General features: G+C 42.2%; 1 protein-coding gene across 1 annotated transcript in view; it reads right to left on the reverse strand.

The window, feature by feature from the left end:
- LOC144684657 (plasma kallikrein-like) overlaps positions 1-17,125 on the reverse strand; it is a 103,766-nt gene extending 86,641 nt beyond the window's left edge. Inside the window, exons 1-4 of the mRNA XM_078548734.1 lie at positions 16,790-17,125; positions 14,437-14,547; positions 2,063-2,222; positions 1,166-1,272 (exon numbers count right to left, since the gene is read on the reverse strand). Of these exons, the coding sequence (XP_078404860.1) occupies positions 1,166-1,272; positions 2,063-2,222; positions 14,437-14,506 (337 nt within the window). The 5' untranslated portion in view covers positions 14,507-14,547; positions 16,790-17,125. The remainder of the gene's footprint in view (positions 1-1,165; positions 1,273-2,062; positions 2,223-14,436; positions 14,548-16,789) is intronic.
- Between the last annotated feature and the right edge of the window lie 2,102 nt (positions 17,126-19,227).

Here is a 19,227-nt window from a genome sequence, read left to right on the forward strand (position 1 = left end):
TCCTGGTGTGCCCTTCTGCACTCTTCATTGAACCAGGATGGATCCCCTGACTTGATAGGAGTGGTAGAGTGGGGGTTATGACAGGCCATGAGGTTACAGATTGTGCTTGAGTACAATTCTGCCATTGCTGATAATGGCCCACAGCGCCTCATGGATGCCCAGTCTTGAGTTGCTAGATCTGTTTGAAATCTATCCCATTTAGTACAATGGTCGTTCCACACAACATGATGGAGGATATCCTCAATGTGAAGGCAGGACTTCATCTCCACAATGACTGTGCTGTTGTCACACATACCGATGCTGTCATGGACAGATACATCTGTGGCAGGCAGGTTGGTGAGGATGAGATCAAGTATATTTTTCCCTCTTGTTAGTTCCCTCACCACCTGCCACGAACCCAGTCCAGCAGCTATGTCATTTAGGACTCGGTCAGTTGTGGTGCTACTGAACCACTGTTGGTGATGGACATTGAAGTCCCTCACCCAGAGTACATTCTGCATCCTCAGTGCTTCCTCCAAGTGGTGTTCAACATGGAGGAGCACTGAATCATCAGCTGAGGCATGGCAGTACATGGTTATCAGCAGGAGGATTCCTTGCCCATTTTGACCTGATGCCATGGGAACTCATGGGGTTGGGAGTTGATGTTGATGACCTCCAGGGCAACTTCCTCCCAAGTGTATAGCTCTGTGCCACTGCCTCTGCTGGGTCTGTCCTACCAATGAGACAGGACATACCCCGGAATCGTGATGGTAGTATCTGGGAGATTAGCTGTAAGATATGATTCCATGAGGGTGACTATATCAGGCTGTTGCTTGACTAGTCTATGAGACAGCCCTTCCAATTTTGGCACTAGCACCCAGAGGATAGTAAGGAGGACTTCAAATTCCAATTCCACCATCTGCCGTGGCAGGATTCTAACCCATGTACCCAGAGCATTGCACTGGGTATCTGGATTACTAGCCAGCGACAATACCACTATGCCAACACCTCCACTTGACATGCACTGTTGCCACTCTGCATCAGCAGTGGAGAGAATGAATGTTTATTGGTGGGGTGCCAATCAAATTTCTCCACGTATTGCACAATAACTAAGCACTTGCATGGAAATATAGTTAGGCAGCAAATCAAATAACCCAACATGGTTAGCGTGTTAGCATTTACTCACAACTTTGTGTCCTGCAATGTTTCAGGGAATATCCTGAGACAACATTGGGTAAATCAGCTTTAACAGTCGGTTCTCCAGATGTGCTCATCTTCAAATAACAAATAAATCTGAAAGATGATGAAAATTGGAAGATGGTTAACATGAGCTTTTGGAATGAACGTAAATGCTGGAGAGTAAAGTCTGTGCTGCTGCTTTCGGAAAACAGTTAGATTGTTTCTCAGGGAGAATGAGATCAAAAACCTCTTCTTCACCTAAATCTACCAAATTCAATCCATTTGTTTGGATTCCAGATGGTCAAATTAGAAACATAGAAATTGGTGGGGTTTGATCATCAATTATCTGCAGAATGTCTAATCCCTGCCAAAATGCTGGTTGGAATAATAACTTTGCAGTGATGAGGCGGATATGCTTCCTCATTCATCCTCAATCAAAAATAAAGAGTCACAGAGAAAGTTGTTGATGCTCTGACCTGTGTTATCATGATTTGTCCCAGGTTTATAAATGCTGATGTTTGAATCTTAAAGAAACTGAATTCCAAACTCTAATTTTTACTGTTAGGCTGTGATTAATGACACATTGTTGACATGGACATTCGAAATGGATGCTCTATTTCAAATATTAGACATGAAGCATTCCTCTAGTAATAACTTAATTCAAAAGAAATTTGGTTAATTGCCAAAAAATGGAACTAGCAGGATTTCACATGTAACAGCAAGGACTGCAACAACAAGTGATTATTGAGGAAGTATAAGAATGCTAGGTTGCTGGGCCATTGTGAGGGGCTGCTCCAATTTCAGTCAGCATCAACCTCTGTGGATAAGCCTTGCCATAAACTAAATTTGATATAAACACTGCATATTCCATTTAAGCATCTGAATGAAGTAGTTACTGATTTACCTTTGGTTGTCAACCTCCCGATCTCTTGTTGAAAATGTGAAAAATTGGCATTGGCTGTTCTCCGTGCATACTTTTTGGCAATACTTAGCGTCTGGAGCAATGACTGGTTCAATGTCATTTCCAGGAAAATCTACATTTGGAACCAGATCACGTACACATCCTGCAATTAAAAAGTTTTTGTATTAATAATCTGTTTGTCAGAAATGTTTATGAACGGATGTAGGGTGGGTCCAGTTAGTCCCACTTCCAAATTCCTAACCCATAGCATTTAAAACTTTTTCCTTCCAAGTATTCATCCATTCCTTTTTAAAATTTATTCTTGATTCTATTTCTTCCACCCATTAGGCTGTGCAATCCAGCTCACAACATTTCACTGCATGATTTGTTTTTCTTGTGATTCCCCTGCTTCTTCTGTCAATGAACTGAAATCCTTGATCTGTGGTTCCTGTCCCTTCTGCCACTACAAACATAATAGTTTTCCTAACCCCAGTCACCCACCCCCACACCCCATCCCATCCATACCCAGCGTTTTTCTGAGGATAAACAACGCATGACATTAGGACTAACAAATGAGAAAGCAGTAGAAGATACCCGAAAATAACTTTTCTCAGTTCTCAAATCGTTGATTTTCTCCCTTGACTGCACTTCCCATCTGCTTCCTATATCCTTGATTCCTTGAGAGAACAACCATCAATCAATCTTAGCCTCGAATGCACTCAATGATGGTGCATCCACAACACCGTGGACTCAAGAGCTCCAAAGATTCACAATCCTTCGAGTGAAGAAATTCCCCTCATGTCAGTCCCAAATGATCGACCTCTTAAACTGAGAGTGTGACCGCATGTTCTAGATTCCCAGCCAGGTGAAACATCCTCTCAGTATCTACCCTGTCAGATCCCTTCAGAAACTTCTTGGATATCTACAATCAGCATCATTCAACACCTCCACTGGCTAACTTAATTTAAGTCCAGGACTCATCTTGTGGGGTCGTTCCTATCATGATATTCATATAACAAAACTATAAAACTGTTCTTAAGAATTGATTTACACCTAATGCACAAAGGAAATTTCCTTCCCTTGTTTAGAATCATGGACATCAGTCACAATGCATGAATTCATCAACGGAGGCGATGTCGTAGTGGTATTGTTGCTGGACCAGGGTAATGCTCCGGGGATCCAGTTTCAAATCCCGCCACGGCAGATGGTGGAATTTGAATTAAAGTCCAATGATGACCATGAAATTGTTGTAAAAACCCATCTGGTTCACTGATGCCCCTTTAGGGTGAGGAAATCTGTCATCCTTACCTGGTCTGGCCTACATGTGACTCCAGACCCACAACAATGTGGTTTACTCTTAAATTCTCTCTGAAATGGCCTAGCAAGCCACTCAGTAACAAACCACTACAAAAAATGAATGAAACCGGACAGACCACCCGGCATTGACTGCGCTGGAAGCGACAACGGCAATCTCAGCCCTGTCGACCCTGCAAAGTCCTCCTTACTAACATCGGGGGCTAGTGTCAAAATTGGGAGAGATGTCTCTCAGACTAGTCAAGCAACAGCCTGACATAGTCATCCTCACGGAATCATACCTTACGGACAATGTCCCAGACTCCACCATCACCATCTCTGGTATGTCCTGCCCCACCAGCAGGACAGGCCCAACAGAGGTGGCGGCACAGTGGCATACAGTCAGGAGGGAGTTGTCCTGGGAGCCCTCAACATTGACTCCAGTCTCATGGCATCAGGTCAAACATGGGCAAGGAAACCTCCTGCTGATTACCATGTACTGCTCTCCCTCAGCTGATGAATCATTGCTCCTCCATGTTGAACATCACTTGGAAGAAGCACTGAGGGTGGCAAGGGCACAGAATGTTCTCTGGGTGGGGGATTTCAATGTCCCCATCACCAAGAGTGGCTCAGTAGTATTACTGATGGCCGAGTCCTAAATGACATAGCTGTTAGACTGGGTCTGCATCAGATGGTGAGGGAACCAACAAGAGGGAAAAACATACTTGACCTCATCCTCACCAACCTGCCTGCTGCACATGCATCTGTCCATGACAGTATCAGTAGGAGTGACCACTGCACATTGCGGAGATGAAGTCCCGCCTTCACATTGAGGATACCCTCCATCATGTTGTGTGGCACGACCACTGTGTTAAATGGAGTAGATTTCAAACAGATCTAGCAACTCAAGACCGGGCCTCCATGAGGCTCTGTGGGGCAGCAGCAGAATTGTACTCAAGCACAACCTGGCCCGGCATATCCCCCATTCTACCATTACCATCAAGCCAGGGGATTAATCTTGATTCAATGAAGAGTGCAAAAGGGCATGCCAGGGGCAGCACCAGGCATACCTAAAAATGAGATGTCAACCTGGTGAAGCCATAAAACAGGACTATTTGTGTGCCAAGCAGCAAGTGATAGGCAGAGATAAGCGATCCCACAGCCAACAGATCAGATCTAAGCTCTGCAGTCCTGCCACATCCAGTCATGAATGGTGGTGGACAATTAAACAACTCACTGGAGGAGGTGGCTCCACAAATATCCCCATCCTTAATACTGAAGGAGCCCATCACAGCAGTTCAAAAGATAAGGCTGAGGCTTTCGCAACAATCTTCAGCCAGGAGTGCCTGGTGGATAATCTGCCTCGGCCTCCTCCTGAGGTCCCCAGCATCACAGGTGCCAGTCTTCAGCCAGTTCAATACACTCCACGTGATATCAAGAAACGGCACTGGATACTGCACAGGCTATAGCCCCTGACAATATTCCAGCAATAGTACTGAAGACTTGTGCTCCAGAACTTGCTGCGCTGTGCCCTTAGCCAAGATGTTCCAGTTCAGCTACAACACTGGCATCCACCTGGCTATGTGGAAATCTTTGGATGGCACAACCTTGTCATAGGTAAAAATTCCATCTTTCCCTGATGGCCAGAACACTTTGAGAGCTGTTTGGTGACCAGTAGATGGTACAAAAGATCTCCCAGAGGGAAGTGAAGTCTGAGCTGGATGAACCAGCAAGCTTTGAAGAGATCAAGACCTACAGCACAATTCAAAACAAAAACAAAGCCCCCAGAATATATGGGATTCCAGCAAGGTCTATAAACAGGGAGGAGATGTGATATTTGATAGGCTTACAAAGCTATTTACAGCATGCTGGGAGAAAGGGACAATATGTCACTTTACTCTCCATTTCAGGTAAAATCTTATGCAAATTGCTTCTAAGTAGACTTGTTCCAACAATAGCTGAAGAAAGCCTCCTTGAAAGTCAGTATGGATTAGACCCAATAGGAGAACTCCAGGCATACTTTTTGTGCTGAAAAAAATCCAGGAAAAGTGTAGTGATCTCATCAAGGCATTCAACAGCATCAGATGGACCAGACTTTGGAAGATGCTCTCTAGATTGGGGTGTCCTCCAAGGTTCCCCACCATTCCCTGTCAAATGCATGGAGGCTAGAAAGTAAGATCAAGCAAAATGGAGCCGTCTCAGACAGCTTCCCTGTCTCAAACGGTGTTAAGCATTGACCCTTTTCCCTCTTTTACAAACATACGAATTAGGAACAGGAGTAGGTCATTCGGCCTCTCGAACCTGCTCCACCATTCAATAAGATCATGGCTGATCTGATTGCAACCTCAGCTCCACATTCCCACCTACCCCGATAACCTTTCACCCACTTGCTATCTATCTACCTCTGCCTTAAAAATATTCAAAGACTTCCACCACCTTTTGAGGAAGAGGTTTCCAAAGGCTCACAACCCTCTGAGAGAAAATATTTCTCCTCATCTCTGTTTTAAATGGGCAACTCCTTTTTTTAAACAGCATAATGCTCAAGAGAGATAAATCTACTTCTGAACATACAATTGTCTCTTGAAGCTCTAACGACTACTGGCACATGCCAAAACTTAACCTGCTAAGTATTTCCAGCATTTTCTGTTTTTTCTTAACCGCAGAAGAGCTTATCATGGAGCTTCTGTTTGCTGACAATTACGCCTTTCTGGCACACACATAGGCGGCAAAGACACTCTTATAAACTATTCCGCTGAAGCAACAAATACCTTTGACCCTACTATTATCTTAAAGAGATCAAAAATGCTGTACCAACATTGGTTCCGAGGGATTTATAATCCACAGCAGATCAGCATTGATAGCAACAATCTAATGCAGTACCTATCTAGTTTACCTACCTCGACAGTATAATCTCAAACAATGCCCCTGTCAACAAGGACATAGACAATCAACCGTCCAAGGTCAACTGCACCTTTGGCTGCCTTTCAAAGTGCATCTCCACCAAAAAAACAAATATACAGAGCTCATCACCACCCTCTTACATGTGTGTAAGAAATTGATGCTTTTTCTAATATTTTTGGGGAATACTGTTATTCTGTGAAAAAGGCTATTTGTGTGTGCATGTGTGTGTATGATTTAATTAATCTGAGCAGAGATTAGTAGGAGGTTGGTTGTCTGGGGGGTTTAAAACATGAAAAGGATTGAGGTGTTAGGTTTGAGGTACAAGTGAATAGGCTGGATCTAACACGTGCATTTTTAGGTAAGTTGAGAGTTTGTTTGAATATCAAAGGGAATGGAGTTGAAAGATATTTCAAAGCAGAGGATGGAGTTGAACAATATTTCACTTAATTTGAAAAGATGGCTATGAAATTGAATTGGCCAAGAGGTATTTGGGCTATCATGCTATAAAGCATTTTGTCAGGTGCAGCAATGAATGTTTATGCTAGTTTATCAGAGGAACAGTCTGCAGATTACGAGATAGTAAAGGAGGCAATATTAGATACTTATGAGCTTGTCACTGAAGCTTATCAGTTGAAATTTAGAACTAAAAGGAAAATAACTCATCAGACATTTGTAGAGTTTGCAAGAGAAAGAGAAATTATCTGAAATCAGTTGTCCAGGGTATTAAAATTAGACAAGACGTTTGAAAATGTAAGAAAGGTTATGATTATGGAAGAACTTAGAAATAGCATTCCATTAAGCGTTAAGACATATTTAGATGAAAGACAAAGCAAAAAGATCAGGGAAGCTGCTGTTTTAGCCGATGCATATGCTACTTCACACAAACAGTGGAGGAAAAGGGTCATATGGAAATCAGCAGGGAAGTTGGAGATCTAGAAAACCTAGTGATGGTAAAAATATTAGTAATAAAGATCAAGCTGAAGGACGCCAGTCTACTAAAGATGCAAAGATGGAAAGTAGAGTTGAAGGAAAGAAATTGATATGTTTCCATTGTAATAAGGCTGGATCATAGATATTGACAATGCCTACTGTAGTAATGCAGCATGTTGAGATACAATCAACTGATGTTTACCAGAAAGATCACCCTGGATTGTTTTCATTAAAGTATAATAATTTTCATAATATTATTGTGATTTACTGTAAAGGTAGGTTAATAGTGGGGTTTGAATTAGTTTCTCTGTGTGGATATGTGCGTGGGGGTTTTAATTGAATTGAAGGCAAGTAGTCTGGAGCTTATGAGTTATTAAAAGGGAAGCTAGGTTTGAAATCCTCAATACGTAAACATGATTGAAGTTTTAGAATGTGAGGTGTGAGGAACATTTGCATTTTTAGATAAACCAGAGTAGTTTGAATTTCAGAGAGATGGTGAGATGTTACACCTATCCATAAGAGGCTAAGCCAAACAGTGTGTTTATTTTTCCCAAAGCATACTGATAATATGAGTACTATGAAAGATTTATATTATGAAAAAAGTAAAGTTGGAAAAACATATTGGACAATGGGATTTACATTAAAAAGGGAGAAACACGTATAAGGGAAATTAGGTTATGTGTAAGAGGGAAGGCATTCTAAGATCTAACACAATTGTGAAGAGCCTCCAGCCTCTCAGCATCAGGTTGCTGTCTACAGGAACCGAAGCTAAAAGAACTCACTGTAAATATCCTTGTCCGGGGTATTGTGTGCTTTGCCTGGGTCTGTTGAAATTTATTTGTTTTTACTGCTGCCTTAACGGAGATGTAACCGAGGGTCAGATTAATTAGGGGAGCTAGGAGTAATCATAGTAATAATTTTTAGACCTATGTATGTGCTTAAAATCTTTTCTTTTATAAATAAATGTTTAATTTAATTTTGTAAAAAAAAACCTCTGAGTAGACTTATTACTACTGAATTCAAGGCACACCTCTCAAAATAAAATACAAATTGCAAAACAATTGTGGCAGATATTTCAAGTTTCCCTCTCGGATTTGAGCAGCTTGACATTTACCATAATCTGTGCCATAACAATTGTTTCTGGATTGTGTGGTGATGAAGTCACAAGTGCACAAGTTTAAACAGTGAGAGGGGGATGCTGAAATTCAGTTGGCTGGATCAATCTTTGAAAATATTACTCAGGAAGAGGCACTAGTAGTTGTGAGTAAGGAAATGGGGGTAAAAGTCAGGATTCTGAAATTGATCTTTCTCTGATTAAATTAGACAATGAGGAAGCGCTTAAAAATCTAGATTTGATGTTGGATTACCTTCCAGAAAAGTGTCGAAGCGATTTAAAAGACTATTGCAGTCACACAAAGCAACTTGTGGAAATAAACTGGGGAAAACAGATTTAGCTATACATGATGTTGATGTGGGGAATTCAGGTTCAATAAGGCAACACCCATATAGATTAAACCCAGTAAAATTAGCTCAAGTAGAGAAAGAAATCAAAATTATGTGTCAAAATGACACCATAGAGCCCAGTCACAATAATTGGAGTTCACCCATTGTAATGGTGCCAAAACCGGGTGGATCGCAAAGACTATGTATTGGTTACTGAAAAGTGAACGCAGTAACAAAGGCAGATTCATATCTATTCCATGATTGGAGGATTGTATCAAGAAAGTGGGACAGTCAATGTTTATCACAAGAATTGACTTGCTGGAGGATATTGGCAATTACCTTTATCGGAAAGGGCAAAAGAGACATCAGTTGTTGTGATGCCAGATGGCCTATATCAATGCAAAGTAATGCCCTTTGGTATGAAAAATGCAGCAGCAACATTTCAGACTTACAAACAAAGTGATTGAGGGACTGAGCAATTGTACTGTCTGTATTGATGACTTAGTAGTATTCAGTCAAATGTGGGAGGAACATTTACAACCGTTTGATCGACTGCAGGAAACCAATTTGCTTGTGAATGTGGCTAAAAGTGAATTTGTGAAAGCACAAGTTACATATTTAGGCCACACTGTTGGACAAGGTCAAGTGGCCCCACAAGATGCAAAAGTAAAAGCTGTTGTGGAATTTCCAGTGCCTACAACGAAACAGGAAGTTTTGAGATTTCTAGGCTTGAGTGGATTTTATTGGAAGTTCATGCCAAATTTTAGCAGTGCAGTTGCTTTGCTGACTGGGTTGTTAAAAGGAACAGAAAGCCTGTTCTATCAGCACCTGACTATACAGAGCAGTTTGAGTTGGCCATTGATGCCAGTGATGTGGGTTTTGGTGCCGTGTTGCTACAAGAAGATGAATTAAGAACTGAGAAGCAGTTAGGGTATTTCTCACGGAAGTTGAATGTACATCAAGAGAAATATTCATCTACAGAGAAAGAGACTTTAAGTTTGATGTTAGCTTTGCAGTATTTTGAACTGTATGTTGCAAACAATTCTTCAGAGACCGTTGTATATACTGACGGCAATCCTTTGAAGTTTCTGGAAAAGTTTTGAGACAAAAACCCAAGATTGTTTCAGTGGAGTTTATTATTGCAACTGTTAAATTTACAAATTGTATATGTGGCTGGCTGAGAAAATTTGATTGCAGATGTGTTGCCAATAATCTAAAATTAAAAGGAACTTGGATATTGGCAAATGGAGAATGGGCTGGAATTAACTCTATTTTTACAAAAGACCTGTGTACATTTTCATGGCTAATGCATATACACTATAGTGTAATAGTTTTGCTTGTATAGTTAAATGTGGTAAGGAATAAGAAATGGGTTGAATAGCAAAACTATCTTTTTGAAATTATATTGGTGCATTTTTTGCCAAGGAGGGAGGTGTGAGGAATGGATGCTTTTTTAAAATATATTTGGCGAATATTGTGCTTTTCTGTGGAAAAGGCTGTGTGTGTGTGTGTGTGTGTGTGTGCGCGTATGTGTGAGAGAGAGTGATTTAATTAACCTGTGCAGAGATTAATAGGAGACAAGTTGCCTGGGGGGATAAACATGAAAAGGATAGAGGTGTTAGGTTTGAAGTACAGTGGACAAGCGTTTTACATGTTCTATTTTTGGAAATTACTATGGAGGTTAATAGCCAGATCACTTCTGGGAGAGTCAAGAATTCTTTGAAGAGATGGACTTGCCAACAGCAGTGTCAATTATCACAGAATCACAGAGTGCAGAAGAGGCCCTTCGGCCCATCGAGTCTGCACTGATACGTGAGAAACACCTGACCTACCTACCTAATCCCATTTACCAGCACTTGGCCAATAGCCTTGAATGTTATGACGTGCCAAATGCTCATCCAGGTACTTTTTAAAGGATATGAGGCAACCCCGCCTCCGCCACCCTCCCAGGCAGTGCATTCCAGACCGTCACCACCCTCTGGATAAAAAAGTTTTTCCTCACATACCCCATAAACCTCCTGCCCTTCACCTTGAACTTATGTCCCCTCGTGACTGACCCTTCAAATGAGGGGAACAGCTGTTCCCTATCCACCCTGTCCATGCCCCTCATAATCTTGTACACCTCGACCAGGTCACCCCTCAGTCTTCTCTGCTCCAACGAAAACAACCCAAGTCTATCCAACCTCTCTTCATAACTTAAATGTTTCATCCCAGGCAACATCCTGGTGAATCTCCTCTGCACCCCCTCCAGTGCAATCACATTCTTCCTATAATGTGGCAACCAGAACTGACACAGTACTCCAGCTGTGGCCTCACCAAGGTTCTATACAATTCCAACATGACCTCCCTACTTTTGTAATCTATGCCTCGATTGATAAAGGCAAGTGTCCAACATGCCTTTTTCACCACCCCACTAAATGCCCCTCCGCCTTCAGAGATCTATGGACACACACGCCAAGATCCCTTTGTTCCTCAGAACTTCCTAGTGTCATGCCGTTCATTGAATACTTTTTTGTCAAATTACTCTTTCCAAAGTGTATCACCTCACACTTTTCAGGGTTAAATTCTATCTGCCACTTATCTGCCCATTTGACCATCCCGTCTATATCTTCCTGTAGCCCAAGACATTCAACCTCACTGTTAACCACCTGGCCAATCTTTCTGTCATCCGCAAACTTACTAATCCTACCTCCCACCTAGTCATCTATGTCGTTTATATAAATAACAAATAATAGATGACCCAGCACAGATCCCTGTGGTACGCCACTAGACACTGGCTTCCAGTCACTAAAGCATCCTTCTGTCATCACCCTCTGTCTCCTACAACTAAGCCAATTTTGAATCCACCTTATCAAATTACCCTGTATCCCATGTGCATTTGCCTTCTTTATAAGTCTCCCATGTGGGACCTTGTCAAAGGCTTTGCTGAAATCCATGTAAACTACATCAACTGCACTACCCTAATCTACATACCTGGTTACCTCCTCAAAAAATTCAATCAAATTTGTTAGCCAGGACCTCCCTCTGACAAAGCCATGCTGACATCCCTGATCAAACCTTGCCTCTCCAAGTGGAGATAGATTCTCTCCTTCAGAGTTTTCTCCAATAGTTTCCCTACCAATGACATGAGACTCACTGGCCTGTAGTTCCCTGGCTTATCTCTACAACCCTTCTTAAATAGCGGAACCACATTAGCTGTTCTCCAAGTCCTCTGGCACCTCCCCCGTGGCCAGAGAGGAATTAAAAATTTGGGTCAGAGCCCCTGCGATCTCCTCCCTTGCCTCCCTCAGCAGTCTGGGACACAAATCATCCAGAGCTGGAGGTTTGTCCACTTTTAAGCCTGTCAACACCTCCAATACCTTGTCACTCTCTATATCAATTTGCTTAAGAACCTCGCAGTCTCTCTCCCTGAGCTCGATACCTTCGTCCTCATTCTCTTGGGTGAAGACGGATGTGAAGTATTCATTCAACACTCTAGCGATGTCCTCTGGCTCCACCCATAGATTGCCCCCTTGGTCCCTATTGGGCCCTACTCTTTCCCTGGTTATCCTCTTCCCATTGATATACTTATAGAATATCTTGGGATTTTCCCTACTTTTACCAGCCACAGCTTTCTCATATCCGCTCTTTGCTGTTTTAATTGCTTTCTTAAGCTCCACCCTGCACTTTAGAGTTCCCCACAAGTAGCTGTTCCCAGTCTACCTTGGCCTGATCCTGCCTTATTTTACTAAAATCCACTTGCAAGGTGTCAACAGAGGTAATCCTTTAATGAGAAGCCAAGCTTCATTTTATTTTGTTGACAAAGCTGGGTAGAAGAGAAAACTTTGCCTGATTGACAGCTTTATGGTCTTATAATTTGTTATTTTTTCTGTGATCTCTTTTGCCAATAATTCAATATTTATTTACACAAGATAAAAATGTGTCAAATGCTTATACCTTCTGTTATTGATATTTTAAATGTCTGGTTGATTGACACCTTTATAGAGTTGTCGTAATCGCAGTGTTTTTAAGAAAGTTATGAACAGGTGGTTTTTTAAACAGTTCTATACATGCCATTGTTACTGTGGGGTTCATTGGTCCTGTATGGACTGTACTGGGTGTATAGTCATGGAAGTGCCATAAGTTGGCATGGAGGTTATGAGGTTATGAATTGGAATGGAGGTGGCATGGGAGTAGATGGGGGTGTGAGGGCATCCTGACCCATGCACAGCATGCACAGGATGAGGACTGGAGGGCCTAAAATATAAGCAAACATCTGGGACAAAAGCCCAGAGAACCGGGGCAGCCCGCCTCGGCACTCAGCTACTCCTGCAACCACCTCCGATCCTCTTCTGGTGTTGGTGGACCCTGCTCCATCCCACACCCTCCCCACCCCTTCCTGCAACCCCCCACCCCTCAAGCACAAATTTGGTCTAACAGGCCACTTTCTGCGAGCCGGGTCTGCTGAGTCAGGAAATTGTAAGGCATTTTGATATTTTGTGTATTTCTGTGATGCTGTAAGGCATCATTATTTCTTTTTAATCTTCAGACTTGCATCCAAATCAGTTATGAGTGGACCAATGTCTTGAGCTCAAAACCGAGTGGTAGGAACGTGGAGTGCAGAGAACATTGGACAAAGATTTATGACCGAAGAAGCTGAGGCTTACGTGGAACTTTTTACAAAAAATAAAGCCTGGACAAGGATATATGCATACACAGACACAGACTGTCAGAACATACCATTGGGGCACTGGCTATCCGCCAGACATGCTGATTACAGAAACGGAACTAGACAATGGTCTCTCGGGTATGTGTGAGTGGCTCCCTTCCTGCCTCCCCAAGATACAGAAATCACATCCATTGCTGGCAGGTACCTGGAGACACACCCCTGCTGAGAGCAGGAAATGACCATGTGCAGGTTATCTTTGCATAGCCAGGGTGGGATTGGTAATCCAATCGGATGACTCGGTTTAAGTTATGACCTTTTACACCAAGAGACCAGGGTTAGAAAGGGGTATAAAGCCACAGCTCCCAAGGACATTGGGCTGCAACCAGAAAGTGTGACTTGTTCAGTCACTGGAAGTTGTGTGGAGGAATTCGTTCAGTGGGCTGACTACCCGGGGATGAGCACTTGAATGCGGGTCTTACTGGGCAACTAGTGTTGTAAGTATATACTATTGCCTTGTAGATTAATAAAGGTTTTCCGCATAAATTGGAAATTGTATCCTTAGTTTGTTTCATGTCGTTGATACCAAAGTACATGGTGGGGACATTCGAGGGTAGTGAGAGCCCCTGGTTAAGAGTCTTGCAAAATTTCCCAATTTGGGCTACCCGCCTCGGTAGCAAAAATCTGTCCCATAAGATTAAATGCAATAGATTTAGGACAGAGCAAGAACAACTTTTTTTTTACTCAGATGGTTTTGATGTGCCACCATAATTGGTGATTGAAGCAGAGTACATGTCAACATTTAAGATGAGGTTACATAGCTTGTCAAAGGAAAGCGAAATAAAGGGATACGGGACAAGACTGGCAACATTGGGAGTAGAACTGCTGCTCATGTGAAGGATAAGCACCAGTATGAATTGTTTAGGTGGAATGGCCTGTTTCCATGTTGTAATTCTTAATGCAATTCTATGTAATTATGGTCACTATATATATATATATATATATATATAGTGCACCAAAGTAATCTCCTACAAATGTTTAGTGGTGATTAGCTTTCATGAATAATTTTTACATCTTGTAAAATGATCAATGTTTAATTGATCAACTCTGCTGTTCTATATATTTAATCTTAATTTACAAAGCAAAAGGAGAGAAAGAATGTTACCTTCACTATTTTGTGAAAGAAATTCAGGAAAGCACCCCACGAAATAAACAAAATATAGAAGTTTCTTCATCCTTTGGCTTCTCAATGCTGATTAATCCCTTTGTTCAATTACTATGAAAATAAATATATGTTTTTGTTAATTGCAGGATTTATAAGTAATGAGTTAAGAATTTATTACTTACTGCCTAATATTATCCAAATTCTTTTTATTAATTCATGCATTCTGGGTGTCGCTGGCTAGGCCAGCATTTATTGCTCATTCCTAATTGCCCTTGAGAAGGTGGTGGTGGGCTGCCTTCTTGAACTGCTGCAGTCCATGTGGTGTAGGTACACCCACAGTGCTGTTAGGGAGGAGATTTGAGAATTTTGACCCAGCGATAGTGAAGGAATGGCAATATATTTCCAAGTCAGGACATGTGTGGCTTGGAGGGGAACTTCCAGGCGGTGATGTTCCCATGTGTCTGCCTCCCTTGTCCTTCTAGATGGTAGCGGTCATGGAAGGTGCTACATAAGGAGCCTTGGTCAGTCCCTGTAGTGCATCTTTTAGATGGTACACACTGCTGCCACTGTGCATCGATGATGGGGGGGATTGGATGTTTGTCGATGGGGTGCCAATCAAGCAGGCTGCTTTGTCCTGGATGGTGTCAAGCTTCTTGAGTGTTGTTGGAGCTGCAATCATCCAGACAAGTGGAGAGTATTCCATCACACTCTTGAATTGTGCCTTGTAGATGGTGGACTGGATTTGGGGAGTCAGCTCCCTAAGCTACTCACTGCAGGATTCCTAGCCTCTGACCTGCTTCTGTAGCCACAGTATTTCTATGGCTAGCCCAGTTCAGTTTCTGATCAATGGTAACCCCCAGGATGTTGATAGTGGGGGATTCAGTGAAGGTAACGCCATTGAATGTCATGTGGCAATGGTTACAATCTCTCTTGTTGGAGATAGTCATTGCCTGGCACTTGTGGGGTGTGAATGTAACTTGCCACTTGTCAGCCCAAGCCAGAAATTGTCCAGGTCTTGCTGCATTTGGACATGGACTGCTTCAGTATCTGAGGAGGCGTGAATGATGCTGAACATTGTGCAATCATCAGCAAACATCCCTACTTCTGACCTTATAATGGAAGGAAGGTCATTGCTGAAACAGCTGAAGGTGGTTGGGCCTAGGACACTACCCTGAGGAACTCCTGCAGTGATGTCCTGGGACTGAGGTTATTGACAACCAACAACCACAACGATGTTCCTTTGTGCTAGGTATGACTCCAACCAGCAGCGAGTTTTCCTCCTGATTCCCATTGACTCCAGTTTTGTCAGGGCTCCGTGATGCAACACTCAGTCAAACACAGACACCTCACCTTGGGAGTTCAGCTCTTTTGTCCATGTTTTAACCAAGGCTGTAATGAGGTCAGGAGCTGAGTGGTCCTGGCGGAACCAAAAATGAGCCTTAATGAGTGAGTTATTGCTAAGCAAGTGCCGCTTGATAGCACTGTTGATGACCCCTTCCATTACTTTACTCATGATCAAGAGTATACTGATGGGGTGGTAATTGGCTGGGCTGGATTTGTCCTGCTCTTTGTGTACAGGACATGCCTGAGCAAATTTCCACATAGCCGGTTAGATGCCAGTGTTGTAGTTATACTGAAACAGCTTGGTTAGGGGTGGTGCAAGTTCTGGGGCACAGGCCTTCAGTACTGTTACCAGAATATTGTCAGGGCTCAAAGCCTTTGCAGATCCAGTGCCTTCAGTCGTTTCTTGACATCATGTGTAGTGAATCAAATTGGCTAAGACTGGCATCAGTGATGCTGGGGACCTCCGGAGGAGGTTATGTTACTGTCTTCAGAAACACATGAACACATTTGACTTTGGGTATTCACACTATGCTAAGCAACATGTGAAAATTAACATTAAACAAACCATGCTTCAATAAAATCATTTATTATCTGGTATAACATGAGGTAATTGAAAAAATTATGCAACATACACAGAAGCACAAAAACTTGTATCCAATGGCATTCTTAACAGTGGAATCAGCACAAAATATCTTTCTAAAGGAAAAGAAGTTGGACAAATCGACTTTTGAACCAGCATTGAAGACCTTAGAAACTAGCGTGAAAGTGTTTATGGGTATAACTCACTAATAAATTAAACTCTGCGATATCAGTGCTCATACAGTTATTTCAGCCCAGGTTGCACTGATTCCTGGGCAGAATACATAAATGAACTCCACGCCAGGCTAGCTTTGGGCCAGGGCTGCATGTTACAATCTTCCAAAGTAAGATTTTTGGAAATTTCAGTAAACGTTGCACTAAGAGCTGTCTACTAACTATACTAGCATGTCATTACAAAGAACATAATTACCTGATTTTGTCTCATGCCAGCAGTTTATCCGATCCGAAAAGAGGATTGATTTTCTCCAGCAATGTTTCCTAGATGCATTTACACAGTGGATACCCTTTGTCACCTGGCAAATAGAACCTTTGTGCGAAGCATTTATATTTGTCCAAGGTAATGAGATGCGTGGAACCAGTGTTTACCAAAGCCCTGAATATTAACAGGGCCTGAAATTGTGGAGATTTTAAGTGCAGAGGGATTAAATGTGAACCAGTTCTCTTCTGTTTAGGTGGTGGTGGAACATTCAAAGTGGCTGCAACATCTGGAGATTCTGCTTGAAAATGCACTTTCTGGATATTGAGCGAGAACAGGAACAGGCACTGTCGCGGAAATCAGAGTGAACACTCAGACCCTGGAGGTTTGTCTCGGAAGCCTTTATTAATCGTGATATCACGGAGAGCCCAGTAGCATACAAGGTAGCTAGCTGACACTCTGAGGAAGCATCAGGGCACACACGTATTTATAGTAGAAGTTGTACATATCAAAGAGCTTGAAGGTGATAAGGCTGTCTAACTTTCAATGATCAATTACATTGAGAATCATTGTCACACAATTAGTCTATTCTAAGTTTATGACTATACAGGATATTGGGGGAAGCTCACATAGTAATAGAAGTGGGACAGAGAATAGATAACCATGCTTGACCTTATCTTTAGTGCTAGGGGGTGTACACTCTAGAGAACAGATGACCATTGCTTGATCCCGGGGGCAGACATCCCGTCTCAAGGACTCCAGGAAGCCTGCCTATGACACTCCCCTTTCTCCCCTCCTGCTCAATTAGCTGGCAGCTGCAGGTGTGCCTGCTAGAACAAAAGAGAGAACTGTGCTGTAATATTCCACCATTGTGCTAACGAGAGAGGGAACTAGTATTCCACCATGGTGCTAACTGTTTAGCCCTTAGTTGACCTGTAGATGTATTTTATTCTTCCACAGGCACAACTGTGATGCTCACTGCAGTTGAGTAACCTGAAGCCACTCAGTCTGCACTCTGACATGAATAATGACCATTTGGAAGAAGTATGAATGAAAGGTAATTCAGCAAAATCTCATCCCAGCATGAGCTGGTGTCTTCACAGGTGGAGAGGAGGATATTCAGGGCTAAAATATAAAATTAAACAAACCTAATCTAAGTACAAATAATAATGAAGAGCTCGGGCTGTTATGAATCACTGAAAGGATGACTATAATCTTTAGAGCCTATAATTTGACCAGCTTATCTTTTCTTCAAATATAACCTCAGCCCTAAACTGTGACTGGGATTTAGTCAATTTGGTATCATAGAATCTTAGAACGTGGAATGAGATGTATCGGGCTAACTTGCCTGTGCTGGTTCTTTGAAGGAACTATCCAATTAGCCTTACTACACTGCTCTTTTTCCATAGCCCTGTAAATATTTTCTTCTCAAGGATATATAAAATTTACTTTTGCAAGTTACTATTCAAATGGTTTCCTCACCTTACAGGTAGTGCATTCCAGTAGTGCATTCAGTAATGCATTTTTTAAAAATGCTGTTGCCTCTCTGATTTCTTTGCCAATTATCTTAAATCTGTATTATATAGTTACCAACCCTCCTGTCACCAGAAATTATTTCTCCTTATTCTAACAAAACTGTAATGATTATGGGTAAAATCTTCCCTTCCGCCTTTAGGGGTCATGTGATTGTACTGACGAATCAGCCCTAAGCGCGGGTAATCTTAGGGGCGCTGCTTCCTAGTCGTGGACCTGGTTCAAGCATGTAGAGCCTACAAGAGCTCTGTAAATAAAGTTATCTGTTTCAAGTAAGAAACCTGTCTGACACACCAAGTTCATTACATTTGGCAACAAGGATAAATAGCTCCACGCTGCACCTTGCCTCCTGAATGTGAGTACATCGATTCTTAAGGAAGGAAAGAAAAGTGTACTCACCAGTCATGCCACTTTTTGGCAGAATCGATCCTTATGAGGCATCCATGTAAGACTGGAGCCATTAAGTACATCGCCTAGGTTTTTATTTCGTGGTGAATGAAATAACAGCAGAGGAGAAGCAGAAAGCAATTCTTTTAAGTGCCTGCGGGAGCAAGATATATAACCTCATCTGTATTCTGATGGCCCCAAAAGCGCTCAATTCTAAATCTTTTAACGAGCTGGCAGGCCTCGTGAAGAAGCATTTTCAGCCGAAGCCATCAGTGATTATGTGGAGATTTAACATTAACTCCAGAGTAAGGGCCCCAGGAGAGTCCACTGGAACTTATATAGTAAAGTTCAAACAATTGACTGAGCACTACAACTTTGAGATACATTCACTGACATGTTGCGGGAATGGATGGTTTGTGGCATACATGACAAAACCATTCAGCACTATTTACTTGCAGAAGTTAATATTGATTTGAACTGCGCTATGGAAATAGCACAAGCAATGGAGAGTG

The sequence above is a fragment of the Cetorhinus maximus genome, chromosome 1, assembly GCF_964194155.1.
Source record: "Cetorhinus maximus chromosome 1, sCetMax3.hap1.1, whole genome shotgun sequence".
Classification (NCBI taxonomy): domain Eukaryota; kingdom Metazoa; phylum Chordata; class Chondrichthyes; order Lamniformes; family Cetorhinidae; genus Cetorhinus; species Cetorhinus maximus.